The following is a 16,321-nucleotide window of genomic DNA, read 5'->3' as shown; positions in this document are numbered from 1 at the left end:
CATCAACCCTTCTCAGAGCTGCCCGAGGTCCAGAGAAGGCTCTCGAGGTTTGAGAGAAGCCTGAGAGCAGCTGCAGGCACTGACCCAGGCCCCCACTCTCCGGGTCCCAGCAGCCCTGAGTCCATTCACAGGCTGCAAAGCTGGGGCAGCAGGCAGCCCGCCTTCCAGATGGGGGCCTGCTCCCAGTCCCAGCACAGGGACTCATCTCTGCCGGGGCTACTCTCGGGGTCCTCTCCCTCCTGCCCTTGGTAGAGGGCGCAGCAGGGCAGGAGGAGACTGTGGGGAGGGAGGAAGGAGGGGAGGAGGCAGGAGGCGGGCAGATCTGCCTGTGGAGACCCAGGGTGGCTCTGTGCCCCTCTACCATCAGCTCTGGGAGGCAAGCTGACCCGGGAGAGGGCACGGGCCTCCTCCACCTAATACAAACAGATCCTCACTCTAATCTAACCCCAAAAACCAGCAAATTCCCTGCAAGCTAGAGTCATTACCATGGCTGGAGAAAGCCACCAAGAAAACAAAAACGATCTGAGCACAGGCAGGAGGACCCCAGTAGGGGAAGGCGGTCCTCAGTTTGCACATCGGTTTCTAAAAATACTTTTTACATTACCAACAAGAGTTGTACAGGAAGTGTGACGGATAAAACAATATTAAAGTTCACATGGAAAATGCATATGTGAATAGCACAGGCATCTATGAAGAGGAAGAAGGGTAATGTGTGAGAGCTGCTGCCAGAGATTCAAGTGAGGTGTCAGTAATTTGAAATTTCAGCAACAGAGAAGGAAAACAGCAGAAAAAAACTCAAGAAATACTGAAACACTTCAAGTTATGAAGTCTCATAAAGTATTTTTAAAAGATACAAAAATATAAAGAAAAATAGGATTATTCAGTCAATGGTGGTAGGGCAAGTAGCTACCCATTTTAGGGAAAGCTAAGCTGAATGCCTACCTCATTTATATCAGAATAAATTCTAGCTGAATCAAAGATTTTAATATAAAAAAAGAAACCACAGAAATTCTAGAATAAAGCATAGATTAATATGGTCATAATCTCAGAATCTGTTCAATTTGCTATAATAAAGTAAAAGGCTTCAGAATGGAAACTAAGTTCTATGAGCTAAAAGGTAAACAACTGGGACAACAAATGTACAAACGCTATGGCAGAGGGCCACCTCATTCTCAAAGGAGGGCACCGTATGGAGTGGCGAGGCAAGGATGGACACAAGTCGGGACGGACACAAAAGGCAGACACCGAAACACATGGCCAGACACGAAGGACAGACGCGTCAACCCTCCAGTTAAAGCACGGATGCCACACCGCTTCCCGAGAGCCTGGCAGAAACTAGCGTCTGCCTAGGGCGTGAGGGTCCAGGCTCTGCTGAGGGAGTGTAGACAGTGCAAACTTTGCGCAATACTTCTCCATTCAGCAACTGCATTTAAGAACTCACCCAACAGACATGCTCTCAAAAGTGTAAAAGTGAAAACTACTTACACACAATTTAGTCGTTAAAAAGAGTGAGCTGGTCACAGATGCCAGCACAGAAAGATGTCCCAGACACGGTGCCACGAGAAGGAACAGGACACCACGCACGTGACACTGATGCTGGGAAATGCACAGATCTGAGAAGGATGCAGTTGAAACTGCTGACAGGGACCCTCTTCAGAGACGAGGGGTGTGGACAGGGAATGAATGGAGGCAGCAATGCCACATTTTATACCTTTCTGTTTATCCGAATCCAAAACTAAGGCAAAATTTTATGCTGAAATCTCTATTCAGAAAAGAATATGGAAATGTCACCAGCCAATTACCCCAAAACATTCGCTCAGCTTACGCCTAAGTATTTCTTTTGTGGAAGGAACATACTTGGAGTCCTGTTATATATAATGTGTGTAAAATTCCTGGGGGGAAGTATACCATCATGCTGTGGATTTCTATGAATCAGAATCCTGAACTCTTAACAGAAGAGACAAAGGAGAAGAGACTCAAGATGCCAAACAGACAGGAGATGCAGTAACAGTCACTAATTTGGAAAAGAAACATGCTGCATTTTTCTAGGTCAGAAGTTAAGCTTTCATGATTTCTCTGTAGGGTAAGGAAGGAAGACCATACAGAAGTCAAGAAATTATCTTCAGAAGAAGGGAAGGAAGTGGCGGGGCAAGCCCTGACCATGAGGAGAGCTGAGGGCAGCAAGCCTGGCTTCTGTGGCCAGATCTCCCTGGTGTGTCACAGCCAGCACAGGCTCAGGAGGAGGACACGTGGGTCCCAAGAGCAGCGAGTCTCAGCAGTGCTGCCCAACACCAGCCCCGGGGGAGCTCCACGTGCCCTGGGAGCCAGGGCCCCACAAGCCTGAGGCCCCTCTGCACTAGTGACAGTCCCAGCTGCAAGGTGAACCCATCTGAGTCCCCATGAGCGGAAGCTCTTCACAAGGTAACAGGAGAAGGCAGAAGCTGTTACAAGAATCTTTCTAAAAAGGAAATCTCAGCTTGGTTTCAGCAAACAGAGAAGCAAAGACAAGAACAATGTAAATTCAGTAAAGGTGCCTTTGGAAGGCTGTCAAAATGCAAGGGAAAAGTGAGAAATGGTTACTATGTAAAATGTGCAGAAGGTCTGCTGCTGCTGCTGCTGCTGCTAAGTCACTTCAGTCGTGTCCGACTCTGTGTGACCCCATAGACGGAAGCCCACCAGGCTCCCCCGTCCCTGGGATTCTCCAGGCAAGAACACTGGAGTGGGTTGCCATTTCCTTCTCCAATGCATGAGAGTGAAAAGTGACAGTGAAGTCGCTCAGTCGTATCCGACCCTTAGCGACCCCATGGACTGCAGCCCACCAGGCTCCTCCATCCATGGGATTTTCTAGGCAAAAGTACTGGAGTGGCTTGCCATTGCCTTCTCCAGCAGAAGGTCTAGCCCTCCACTTTGAAGGGAACCAGCAGAAACTATATGTAGGTCCAGTCAGCCCCTCCCCACCACCACCACCAACACACTCAGTGCATCTTCCAGAGCCACAGGGAGGGCTGGGTGGCAAGGTTCTGACGCCTCCTGTCCAGATCCACGGCATCTCCCTTGCCCTCGGCTCCACGGCCCACTCTACAGGCTGGAGGATGCTAAAGCCCCAGTCCTGCATCCTGCCAAGACCACACTCCCTGCCTGTTCTTTCCACAATGCTGGCTCCTCAGACAACTCCACCTGCTACCCTCCACACCCCACCTGTCTCCTGGATGCTGGGTCCTGACCACCGACAGCCAGCCCTATGCTTTAATGTTCCACAGCAAAGAGAACTTGGGAGGCTATGGAAAGGCTCACATGACAGATAAAGGTCCACTCTTTTCAGAGCAGAACCTGAGCCTCATTTCTTCAACCTCCTTCATCAAGAAGAAAGGGCAGCCCTGACCCTCTGTTCAGCGCTGCAGGCACTCACGCTGGTGTGCTCCACAGACAGCCTATGAAATTCAGACCAGAGCCAAAGAAATCCAGACCAGAGCCTATGAAACCCAGACCAGAAAGAGGCCCCTTCAAAACTGGTCCTGGCAGATGGTGACGCAGGTCTGCTGAGATGTGTGCTTTGTGCAATGCCAAGAGCTCTTGCTTAAAAATAAAGATGTAACCATTTTTGGTTCTGCAAAATACAAACTCAACCCCTGAGGAAGGGAGTGGGGAGCATCTATGGGATGGGCACTTATAGCACCTCTGCTTTCCGGATGAAAGCTCCCCTCAGCCTCAGCAAGCTGCCCAACATGAGGCTGGAGCAATGGCAGGGACCACACTGCGAGGGTGGGATCAGGGCTAAGCTGCCGCCAGACAGAGTATTTCAGATGCAGTCTGAGGATCCAGTGCCCTAAGGGAGAGACACTCTATTTAATTCCATCCCAGTCAGTACATTTCCCTGCAAGTAATACTAACTTATACACACAGAAGAGCCACAGCCTAAAATCTTTTTTCATTTCCATTATTTGAACTTGACAACAAAGCCCGACTGTGAACTTTGCGCACTTCCTGACAATGAACTATGTATATGGTGTTACCTCCAGTTTAGAGATGAGGTAAGATTCAATGAGTATAAATAATCCAGGAACAGACCAAGTCCAACTCAAACTCACTGGCTGAGCTGTCAGCTCCTTCTTTTCTCTCCCCAGAATAATCATGCCACGTCAGCTCGGCACTCACTGCGCATCTGCATATGCCCAGCCAGCGCCGGGGCTGGGATTTAAAGAGCTCGGCCCTGCCCTGCACAGAAGGACAGGCCACCAGGGGAGATGGGCAAGCCCTCGGCAGCGGCACAGGTGGCCACGGCGGCCAGGCTGCTCAGGACTCAGACGAGCCTCGGAGCCTGACTTGAGGACTGACGCAGGTGCGGAGAGAATGTGGATGCACAGATCACGCGAGGGGAGGAGGCCGGGGTGGCTGAGTGCCTGGGGACAGTAAGCACAGCTCTGGTCAGGGCCCGGGGCACCCGGCAGAGAGCCTGAGCTGTGCCGGTGAGGGTCTCGTGTTCCCCTCAGCAGGGAGCTGGGATCCTACTCCTGAGAGAAGGTTCAAAGGCAAACCAAGGCGGGGGGGCGGGGTGTCAAACATTCAAAAGGTAACAGCTAAAAACAGCCTCAGGTGGCTAAGAAAACAGTGCTCAATTCAGTATAATGGTTAAGTCTCACACGCATGCATAACTGGACACTGGTTGCGTCTCACTTACATGCACCTGCGTAACTACAGTGGAACCTGATGAGCCCAAGGAACAGGGAAGGACAGAGACAAAGCCATGTCTGTAACTGAAGGACTGCAGACTCTCATGCAGCAGGTAAGATCTGACGCCTTTAAAGACAGTTTTTAAACCTTCCTTCCCTGTGTTGGGTGGCCCTTTGGGTGACAATCTAATCAATGCAGCTGTGTGAGAAGCACGCGCTGACACTTCACCGCCCTCCCGGGATGCTGGGGCTGGCCCGAGGAGTCCATTTGCTCCCTCACTTTCACATATGCCCGATGCCATCTCTGCCATCTCATCTCAGTACCCAGGGGCAACTATCTTAGCAACGCTGCCCCCCAGTGTCTCAAACAAACAGCAAGGTGAAACATTCCCGGGGTGGGGGGCTGAGGGAAATGGAGAACCACCCATTCTGAAGACTACTTTTTCAAAGCTAAGTTGCCCATTAATCCTATCGCTAAAAACTGATTTCTAGTGCCCGAGCCCTACTCCCCCGCAACCATGAATCAAGGGCACACACACGTTGAATGGTAAAGCCTCTAGGAAGGCCTCTAGAAGCTGACTGCATGGAACCCCTTGATTTTGACTTTAAAGTGACTGTTAGCACCACCTCAGCGGGTCTCAAGCCAGGCCACCAGGAAGGAGCAGCGGCAAGGAAGAGGGAAGAACCAGCTGAGTGAGCAGCGGTCACCCTCCGTCCAGGCCGGGCCAGTGCACCCCTTCCAGCGCAGCATCGTCCACCAGTGTCCTCCGCCACTCTCACAAGGGTCCCCTTTCGAGCTAGAGACCTTGGCTACTGTGGACACTCCTTTCAGATACAAGACCTCCCACGGGGGCGGTTCAGCCCTGACGGAGGACTGCTTCGTCACCATTCCCTCCTCACACGCCAGGTGCTGTCGACACCAAATGCCCCTCTCTCCCACAGGCTTTCACACACAGTACAGCCTTCCAGGCCACCCTGGGGGGTATGGTCCACAATACTGTCCGACACAGAGATGAAACTTCAAATACATTTTACAGTTAACCAGATAAGGAAAAAGATAAAAAGGACCCCTAAAGTTTATCACCACTTTGACAAAATCCATTTTGAAAAACAGCTTAATATTTACTTCTGACTTATTCATATCATCCAAAACCAGCTACAAACCAGTATATATTTTGCTTTTTGTCTTAAAGGCACTAAAACATGGCCATCTGGGACTTTCCTGGTGTCACAAGTGAATATGAATCTGCCTGACAAAGCAGGAAACCTGGATTCAATCCCTGGTCTGGGAAGATTCCACATGCTGCTGAGCATCTCAGCCCATGCACCACAACGACCCAAGCCTGCATGCTCCAGGGCCCTCCAGCCCCAACTAATGAGCCCCTGTATCGCAATTACTGAAGACCGTGCACCCTAGAGCCAGCACGTCGCAACTACTGAGCCTGCGTGCTGCAACAACCGAAGCCTGCACGCTTAGAACCTGTGCTCTGCAGCAGGAGCAGCCACAAGGAGAAGCCCATGCACCAATACTAGAGCGCAGCCCCTGCCTGCTGCAACTAGAGAAAGCCTGTGTGCAACAACGAAGACGCAGGGCAGCCATAAATAAATAAAACGTAGCAGCGTGTACATGTAAAAAAAAAAACCCAAAAACAAAACACGCAAAAAATACATGGCTATCTCATGAAAGTATCACAATAAAACATACACAGATCCACACACAAAACTTGAAGACATTTGACAGCCCTGACCTTGGTGCTTTAAAGCCAGTTCTTCTGCAAAAGCTTTTGGGATTTAGAATCCACAAAACTTGTCACCCCTTTACTCATAGCTTCACTATTTACAGTGTGGGTGTGGAGAAGACAAAGGAAGTTCCCCAGACCCTGCAAGGCTTCAGTCTTTACCTAATACCAAAAGAGGAAGATCAAACAATTAAGAATATTCCCTCTGTTACATTTTTATTTAATAAAAAGTTGTTATTCATCCTGAGCCTCACGGCTATTACTCATCCTCAGGTACTTTCAAACCTGGTCTCTAACATCTTTCCTTTTTTAGTGTCACACTGGTGTACACACAACTTTCAGCGCTTCTAAGACTGTTATTCAGACTCAGGAAGTCAGACACCATCGCCAAGTAGGAGGGCTAATGCCACCAAGACGCACCCAGGGCGGATCCCCGACAAAAGGCAGAGTGGGGGTGGGGACTTGGGGACACTTTCAGTTTATAAAAAACACAGCCTCTCTCTCTCTGACACACACACACACACACACACACACGCAAATGCCTTTCAGTTGGTACTCCTCAAGGGGCTGTAAAACTGTCGTCACATAACACATGTCGTCACATGTTGATCAAAAGAGATACCTAAACCTCACCCCACACACCCAGGCCAGGACTGGGACTCACCATCCTCTTCTTCAGTTTTAAGGACCATCTTTTCTGTCACAGCAGGACCCTGAAGGCTGCTGGGGCTTGTACTTCAAAAGAGAACTCAGAGTAACTCCTGGGAGGCCGGGTGGGGCGGGAATACCTGTGGGGCGTCCAACACTGGGACAGCTCAGAGCTGCTTCCTGGACTGCGGGGAACTCCCTGGCTGCACTCCTGGACCAATCAGCCTCCATCCACAGAAGCGTCACTCCCAGTTCTCGGCCACCACCCAGTTCCTGAAGTCAAGCTCAAGGAGCTCCCTGGAGGTTAACCACCTCCTCCCTGAAGCAGTCTGAGGCTGGAGCACAGTGAGGAACAGTGGCACTTCTGGTCTCAGACTCACCCAAAGCAGGAGACAGAGTAAGCATTTCTCTCTTCACTTCCCAAGTACTTTCTTAGAACGAAATCACTTTAAAACCCCGGGGTTGTCTCACAGTGAGATAACAGTGCATTTCCCAAGAGTGTGACTAAGAGATCATAATCATTACAGTATGTTATGAGGTCACAGGATAAAAATAGGAGGCAGATTTTAGAGGCAAAAACAAAACAAAAACAAAAACACCTAAGGGCATCATTCCCATATAAGTTCAATTTCATCCCCATTCTATGCTCTGATATATGGCACCAAACTGTTCTTTTCTACATATTCTTAATATATTCATGACACGTTTATTGTTGAAATTAGATTATAGCAGTGGGGGGGGCCTTAATCCTATCACTCAGGGGTAACCACTGATGACATTTCAGTATACATTCTTAATATTCGTCCAGATTTTTGATTTCTATATTATATTCTCATTCTCTCTCTTTTACATATTTAACTCTTTATATATATATCAACATCTATATCTCTCATTACTTAAGGCTGCCATATTTACTACATATAATAACCACATATACTATACAATATATGAATATAGTTATCCTTCTCTTAAGATACATTCACCTCAAGAGATAAGTATACAGACGGTCCCTGACTTTCAATGACTGACTTTTTTGTGGCCGTGCTGTGGGGCATGAGGGATCTTAGTTCCCCACCCAGGGATCAAGCCTGTGCCTGTGCAGTGGAAGCACAGACTCCAAACCACTGGACTGCCTGGGAGGTCTCACAACGGTTGACTTGGACTTTTCAATTTTATTATGGTGTGAAAGTGATACACAGTCAGTAGAAACTATACTCTGAATGTTGCTCTTTTCTGGGTTAGCAATATGTGGTCTGATCCGCTCCTGTGTTGCTGGGCAGTGGCAGCGAGCACAGCCCCCAATCAGCACGCCATCACGAAGGCGAACAACTGACACTCCTACGACCACCTGGACGCGACAACCGTTCTGTTTCTTCTCACTGTGTCAGGACAGTGCTCCAGTCGTTACAGGAGACAGTGACACAGGCTGTGTGTTATTTGACTTGGCCCCACTGCGGGCCATTTTACTGCTCTGAGCACATCTAAGGCAGGCTGTGCTAAGCTGTGCTATTCAGTTTGGGTGTATTACATACATGCTGACCTATGACATTTTCAACTTATGATGTGTTTATCAGGATGTAGCCTGAAACAAAGCTTCCGTGAATATTCACGTAATGTTCTGGGGAAAGTCCTTCTCTCAGCATAACACCCACAACAGTCGCAATCCCAAGGAGACAGACACACACTCAGACTGGGAGTGTAGACAGAAGAGAGGACAGTCTAGAAAAGTGAGGGCAGGGTCTGGGGAGGCCACAGGGAGAGATGCAGCCCCAGGGCCAGTGAGAGGGGCCAGCCCTGACCAGGCCAGGCCTGCCGGGTGGTAGAGTGGAGGGGACCCCAGGTAAGGGTTCAACTGACCTCAGCAGCCTGGTGGGGAGTTTCCCCCAGCCTGCCAGCCTCTTGGACAATCCAAAGGGCCAGAGGGCTGGGGAGAGTGTAGAGACTAGAGCTGCTGCTGCTAAGTCACTTCAGTCATGTCCGACTCTGTGTGACCCCATAGACGGAAGCCCACCAGAGTAGAGCTGCTGCTGCTGCTAAGCCACTTCAGTCGTGTCCGACTCTGTGCGACCCCACAGACGGCAGCCCACCAGGCTGCCCCGTCCCCGGGATTCTCCAGGCAAGAACACTGGAGTGGGTTGCCATAGAGCTAGGAAGGCACAAACCCTCACTGACCAAACTGACCACACAACCCCCAAGGCCAGGAGCCACTCCTGAAGTCCTCAGTCCCGTAATCACCACGGTGTCAAGACCCTCTTCCTGGGACCCTGTGCCTCTCCAGGCTCGTCTCTCACCACCATGCCTGGTTTGTTTCTCTAAGCAAAAGACACACACATCACAAAAAGCAAGTAGTACCTACAGTTTAAAACAGAAAACCAGTTTCCTGCCCGACTCCCCCGTCCCCCATCTAAAATCACGCTCCACAGATGAACGTCTCTTGCCTATTTCTTCTGCTCATCACCTCCCTGTTGCGAAGTAACTAGTTACACCACTTGTTTTCGAGTTTTCAACTCCAGACATCAACTGCCTGCCATGGAAGATGAAGACTAGGCTTCTGTCGCCACACCTCAGCCATGTGCACACACGCACACACCCCCTTGGTATAATTACACAAACATTTTTGGTTAAATCAGTATTTAGTATTCCCATAAATACTGCTCAAAACCTAGCTACAAAATGTACTGTGATTAAAATAACCACAAAGCGGCATTAAGTGTCCTTTTGTTTCTCTCTGCTCAGTGCCAAACTCTCTACCATGCTATGAAATCGTCAATATGGTCAAACCTGTGGAGTGGTCTGTCTTCTGAGACAGCCTCCAGAAACCTCCACGCTTCTGCTCAGCCTAGTCTTGCGGTTCTGAGGCCCAAGTTCTGGGGACCACCCTGTGCACTCCCTCCGCTGTTTCCCACCACTGGTCCTGAGTCTCTGATTCAATGTTTTCTTTTTTTCTTTCTTGGGATTACTCCCTCATGTTGGTGGTGCAGACCCTCTCACAACTAACAGAGAGGTTGTGAAGGAGGGGGTTTTCATCCCTGGGGCTGTGGATTTTGCATTCTCTTCTCTTACACCTGACACTCTGGCTGGGTGTGGCCCTGGAAGTGAAGTTATATTTCCTCCGCACGGTGGCGGCACCCCCTTACTGTTCCCTCCTCCTGCACTGCTGGTAGCGATGGTGCCACTCTGATTCCCAATGTTTTATATGTGACCCTTTCCCCTCTCAGGAAGCTTTCAGGACCCTTTCTCTGTGCAGTGTTATGAAATTTCATATGCTATGTTAGCCATCGGGTAGAACCTATGCCTGAAATCTTATACTCTAATAATTAAATTTCTGTCCTTTTTTCCCCCCAGTTCTTGTTTTTTGACATTTTTATTAGCAACTGGCCCTCTCTTGTGGATCCTTTAATTATTCCTACCTATTCACTCCTACTTTTCCTCTTCTTTTTGAGCTGCTTTCTAGGAAATATTCTTTCAATGGACCAAATGTTTATGTCCCCTCACGTACAACGTGATGGTATTTGAAAATGGAGCCTCTGGGAGGTGATCAGCTCATGAGGGTGGAGCCACCTGAATGGGATTAGTGCCTTTATATGAAGAGGCCAAAGAGTTAGCTAGCTCTCTTTCTGCTATGTGAGGACACAACAGGAGTGTAGCTTCTATAAACCAGGAAGGAGGCCCTCACCAAGAACTCAATCCTACCAGCACTAAGATCTTAGACTTTCAGCCTCTGCAACTGTGAGAAACAAACATCTGTTGTTTAAGCCACCCATCCTGTGCTACTTTGTTACAACAGCCTGAACTAAGACAATTCTCTGATTTATCTTCCAATCTTTCTATTTGAATGTTCTATTTCTGGTATTTGTTGTTTGGTTGCTAAGTCATGTTAGACTCTTTGCCACTCCATGGTCTGTAGCCTGCCAGGCTTCACTGTCCATGGGATTCTCCAGGCAAAAATACTAGAGTGGGTTGCCATTTCCTTCTCCAGGGGATCTTCTGGACCCAGGGACTGAATCTGTGTCTCCTGCATTGCAGGCAGATTCCTTACCACTGAGCCATCTGGGAAGCCTATTTCTTTTATTTTTTATTTTTAATCTGCAAGAACTCACTCCATCTCTGAATGTATCTTTTTGATAGCATCCTATTCTTATTTCATTAATATAATTTCTGAGACTCTTAAGTATACAGTTTTAAAGTTTTCTTCTATATCTTCCATGACCAGTTTCCTTTCTTTTTTTCTGTTTATTTTGTTCTATTCATGTTCAGGGATTTTCCATAAATGTCTGGTAAACAGGATATTTCTTCATATTTAAGAGAGAGGCACTGACAATCTGATTAAAAACTCTGTGTAGTAGCTATGGCCTGTTGAGTGGTGAGTATCTTTGTAAAATAATAAAGCAATCAACACGTACAGACCCCATATGTAGGGCTCTGTAGGTTCTTGTCTTGAGCAGTGACCTAAAGACACGATCTCCAATAAAGCTGGCCAGCAGCACCTGGGCAGGTAAGTAGAGAGAGGGAAAGGAGCTCCTAAGGACACAGACTCTCACTCAGTCCCCTTACAGCCTGATCTCCATGTTTCACCAAAGGGAAAGAGAAATCGCTTTGCTACAGGAGATGGAAAAGAACTGGGTGTCTTAACTGCCTGTCATGACTTCTTCACGGTTTCTAGCGTCATTCCATATCTCCAATCTCAGAGGAATTTTTGAGATTTGAAGATATGTCACTTTGTTTCCTGATGATCTCCTTCTTTGCAGCTTAGATCTTTCCTGATAAGCTGCCAACAGGAAGGGCTTGGAGAACACAATCATGCAAGTGTCCAAAAACCCACAGAAGTGTATCTGTAAGGTGACGTGCAAAGTGACAAAGACCTCAACCTTCTACAGACAGAAACCCATAGTTGCCTAAAAATACTGCAAAGCTCTTTAGAAAGTTACTTCTACTTCTTGGGCTTCCCTGGTGGCTCAGATGGTAAAGAGTCTGCCTGCAGTACAGGAGACCTTGGTTTGATCCCTGGGTTGGGAAGACACCCTGGAGAAGGAAATGACAACCCACTCCAGTATTCTTGCCTAGAAAATCCCACGGATGAAGGAGCCTGGCAGGCTAAACAGTCTGTGGGGTCGCAAAGAGTTGGACACAACTGAGCAACTTCACTTTCTACTTCTTGGGTTACCTGAAAAATATGGATTTGTACTGTTTTTCCTCTTACATATAAACAGCACCAAATCAGCAAAGTACAAAAACAAAAAGGCTTGAGAACAAAGGAAATACTAGGCATGTGTCACAGAGAATGCAAATAAAAAATTCCTGGATGCGCACTTAACTTGCACCTCACCGTTACCTGCCCGTATTTTCATACTTTGTAAGGCAGAATTTTTAGCAGTTTTAAAATCAACAATAAAAATCAATTAGATATTTTTCAAAAGCCCTAAACCATATCCTTTTACCCTTTGTCTTACTTACACAATCTGAATTTCAATTTTTTCCAAGAAGAGTCATTAATTTTTGCAAGAAAAAAAAAGAGAAAGGTAAAATTCTTCAGACTCTGATCTTAATTTCCATGTGAAGAAAAATCACTATCAATGCCATAGAATGCCATAAACTGGGGGGTGGTAACCCATGTGGTTTTGAGTTTCTATGCAATTTTCCTTGAGAATGGGGTCGACACATCACCAGGTGCTCAATGAGGACCCTCTGCTGGGGGATCTGCACCTGGATCTAGCCCTCCAGGAGCAGGTGAGGGCAGCCCTGTCCCTGAGAGAAGCCCGGGTAAATGATTAGCACCCCCCAGTGGTGATGGAATGACACCCAACAGGACTCACACCTGTCCTCACCATCACACTCAGAAACATGGTCCTGTGTGCTTTAGAAAACATGCGCTTGACCTATTCGTGATGCTAAACTGAAACATCTTCCTCCACAAAGACACTGAAGCAATAGCATGACTCACAAATGAGAAAGCAGTATGCTATATTTGATGCTGAGGAATTCCTTGGCAGTACAGTGGTTAGGGCTCTGTGTGCTTCTACTGCAGGGGGGATGGGTTCGACCTCTGGTTGGGGAACTAAGATCCCACATGCCTCATGGTACAGCCAAAAAAAAAAAATTAAACTTGATATTGAGATAAACATTGAACTACAGCTGAAAGCAGTTGCTACAGTTTTAAATGTCCTTTAAAATAAAGTCAAAATTACTAGATGTGATAAATTTGAACTGTGCTGCCCTCTGCTGGCTACATGAGAAGATTGTTAAAAGGTTTACAATTAGCCATTTTTGCAAATACATTACCTTTTGAATGTATACAGAAGAAAGTCATGTTCTACCTAGTACTCAGGGCGTGCTCTGGTGATATTCCACTGTTCTCATTACCTGAAAGGTTTTCATTATACGAAAATTGGTTTGCCACTGTGATTAATTTATGGGAACAGGTGATGGCCAAAGGGAATTTATGTTATACAGGCAGACACAGACAACAAACAATATTCACAATAAATAATAAATTAACTAGCATGCTAGAAAGTAGCAGGTGCTATGGAGGAAAGAAGAATCCAGGAGTGTGTGCGTGGGGTGCAGTAATTACTAAAGTACTAAACACGGGCTTCCCTGGTGGCTCAGTGGTAAAGAATCCACCTGCCAACACAGGAGACACAGGTTCCATCCCTGATTCGGGAAGATCCCACATGCTGCGGAGCAACTAGCCCATGTGCCACAATTATTAAGCCTGGGCTCTGGAGCCCGGGAACTGCTACTGCTGAGCCCAGGCACTGCAGCTACGGAAGCCCGAGCACTGTAGAGCCTGTGCGTTGCAACAAGAAAAGTCACTGCAAGAAGCCACCCTCGCACTGCAGCAGAGAGTAGTCCCCCGCTCACCGCAGCTAGAGAAAAGCCCATGCAGCAACACAGACCCAACATAGCCAAAAAAATGAAAGTATTAAATGTGGTGGTCAGAACAGTCATCACAGGTGAAATCTGAACCTCTGTGACTCTCCCAACCGAAAACAAAAACACTGGACACAAGCTTTTCGGGTCCAAAATTCTGCAGTGTGAGGTGTATTTATATTCTCCTCTGAACCTCCTGCTTCCTGTTGACAACGTGGACTAATGAAATTAACCAGGCACTGTGTGCATAACTAGATTCCCAAGGCTGTCTCCCCATGAACAGACCTGAGTTCAGGGATGCAGAGCCACTGTGGTGGCTGAACCTCCCACTTCCTGTGTCCTTAGAAGTCTCATCCCCTGGTAAACTGAGAGTCTGCTGCCATGTTCCAGCTGGTGTTCACAAAGCTGGTGCTCGTTATTTGAAAAATGTAAGTGCTAAGTTGCTGCTGTTGTTCAGTCACTAAGTTGTGTCTGACTCTTTGCGACCCCATGGACTCAGCCTGCCAGGCCTCCTCCCTGTCCCTCACTTTTTCATAGTTTGCCCAAGTTCATGTCCACTGAGTCAGTGATGCCATCCGGCCATCTCATCCTCTGCCCTCCTCTTCTCCCTTCACCTTCAATCTTTTCCAGCATCAAGGTCTTTCCCAATGAGTCAGCTTGTTCACATTAGGTGGCCAAAGTTCTGGAGCTTCAGCTTCAGCATCAGTCCTTCCAAGGAGCAATTAAGGCTGAGTACTCTGCATTCCCTCAAAAAAGACTTGGGTCTCTACTGTGTGTTCAGTCTGAACTGTGCTGAGTGCCACGCTAGCTGGGTGCTGGGCTCCAGAGGTGAAGGGAGGCCCTGGGTGGTGGCAGAGGTCACCTGAAACCACCACCTGGGCTGCTCAGGACTAGATGTGAGGGTCGGGGGCTCCAAGCTCTTGGAGAAAGAACACCAAAAATCAGTCCCTGGGGGCAGCAGGAAGAATGGGGACATGAGCAGTCCAAAAAAGAAGAGTGACTTTTGGGAAAATCCACAATCTTAGTAGCAATAGCTGGCATTTAGAAGGAGATCAGGGGTGATTCAAATACTGCCATGGGGTCACAATCTTGAAGACCAAAGTAGAGATGGCCTTTATGGGTGAGCAGGCACTGTCTGGGAGAGGAACAGCATTTTGGATATAGAACTGCCCAGCACAAGAGGCCCTTCAAGACGTGGTCCCGCCTGTCTCCCCCTGTGTCTGCTATCGCCGCAACAGAGCCCCTCCATCCACAGAGACCTACCTGCATTTCTGTCATTCGCATAATGATCATTCATCCTTCCAAGACTATAGGCCCCAAACTTAACTTCCCTCCACTGAACAAACCCTGAGTCCAATTACCACTCTTCTTGAAAATGATTTTATATGCAAAGTCACAGAATGACATTTGTATTGGCGGGGCTGCACATTCTCTTCCCAGCCAGAAACCTACCTGGAAAGAAGTCTGCAGGAAAAACAGACCTGAGAAATGCAGATGCAAAGATAAAACAATGCAGAATTCCAAACGAACCAGGTTCATGGTGCTGCTGGACAGTCTGAGGCTTGTCACTGACTGAAGGGACACGTGCCACTGCACCATAACCAAGCAGGCAGCCTTCAAACGCTGCATCAGTTTCCAGAGACACAGAGATATTTTCACAGAAATACAGAATTTCCTGGGCATCAAAGCAACCTGCAGGAGACCAGGCAGCACCGCAAACACCACCACCCCCATTCCACGATGAAGGACGCTGAAGACACAGGAGAACTGAGGAGTCATGTGACCATGTTTGCCAACACCAAGCCCAGGGGGCCCTCCCAGGGCACAGGGCTCCCTCAGCCCAATGGACACATGCTCCGGGCACAGGAACCAGACACCCCCAGCGAAGAAGTCATCAACTGTGAATTCCCTTAACTGAGACTGCCTAAAAGACAGCCCCTCTCCACTGAGGTTAGTTTAAGAAACACAAATATGAAACTTTTCCTAAGGGCTGAGTTTAGGTCTTCGTATTTTTATCAAAGAACCACTTATAAAATAAAGCATAAATATTAAATAATCATTCTGAGTTTTTCTAACACACAAAAGAGGATGATCTCATTGAAGACAGAAAACACCATACTTACTGTCTCCCAGTGTTTAAATTAAATTACAGAAGTGGGGTGGGGAGGAAGATGCAGAACACATAAAATACAAAAATAAGAGTAGTTTTTTTTTTACTGCCTATATCACAAAGTTCAATTTAATATATGTTTTTCTGCAAGTTTGTTTTTTTTTCATATTTTCCTATGTCAGGGCATATAAATCTACCTCAATTTTTTAAATTGGTACATCCCACAGTAAAATTTGCATTAATGCTATACTTTGATTTTGTACTGGTGAACCTCTGTTTCCAAT

At 47.5% G+C, this 16,321-nt stretch overlaps 1 protein-coding gene and 1 long non-coding RNA gene across 4 annotated transcripts in view; one reads left to right on the top strand and one right to left on the bottom strand.

Annotated features, from left to right (window-relative positions):
• The window catches only part of CYTH1 (cytohesin 1), a 75,002-nt gene that overhangs the window by 32,758 nt on the left and 25,923 nt on the right, over positions 1–16,321 (bottom strand). Inside the window, exon 1 of one of the 3 annotated variants that reach the window (XM_055408453.2) lies at positions 7,074–7,246. The exons of the other annotated variants lie outside the window; for them this stretch is intronic. Within the exon in view, the coding sequence (XP_055264428.1) occupies positions 7,074–7,101 (28 nt within the window). The 5' untranslated portion in view covers positions 7,102–7,246. Of the gene's footprint in view, positions 1–7,073; positions 7,247–16,321 lie in introns of those variants that run through there. 3 annotated transcript variants of the gene reach the window in all.
• Positions 4,096–6,630, top strand: LOC129544660 (uncharacterized). The gene is made up of 3 exons (XR_008683501.2): positions 4,096–4,339; positions 4,699–4,783; positions 5,864–6,630. It is a non-coding gene; the product is annotated as an uncharacterized LOC129544660 (long non-coding RNA).

Source organism: Moschus berezovskii, chromosome 20, assembly GCF_049115385.1.
Source record: "Moschus berezovskii isolate FMDL1 chromosome 20, NW_MosBer_1.0, whole genome shotgun sequence".
Lineage (NCBI taxonomy): Eukaryota > Metazoa > Chordata > Mammalia > Artiodactyla > Moschidae > Moschus > Moschus berezovskii.
This window is presented reverse-complemented; position numbering and strand designations above follow the sequence as displayed.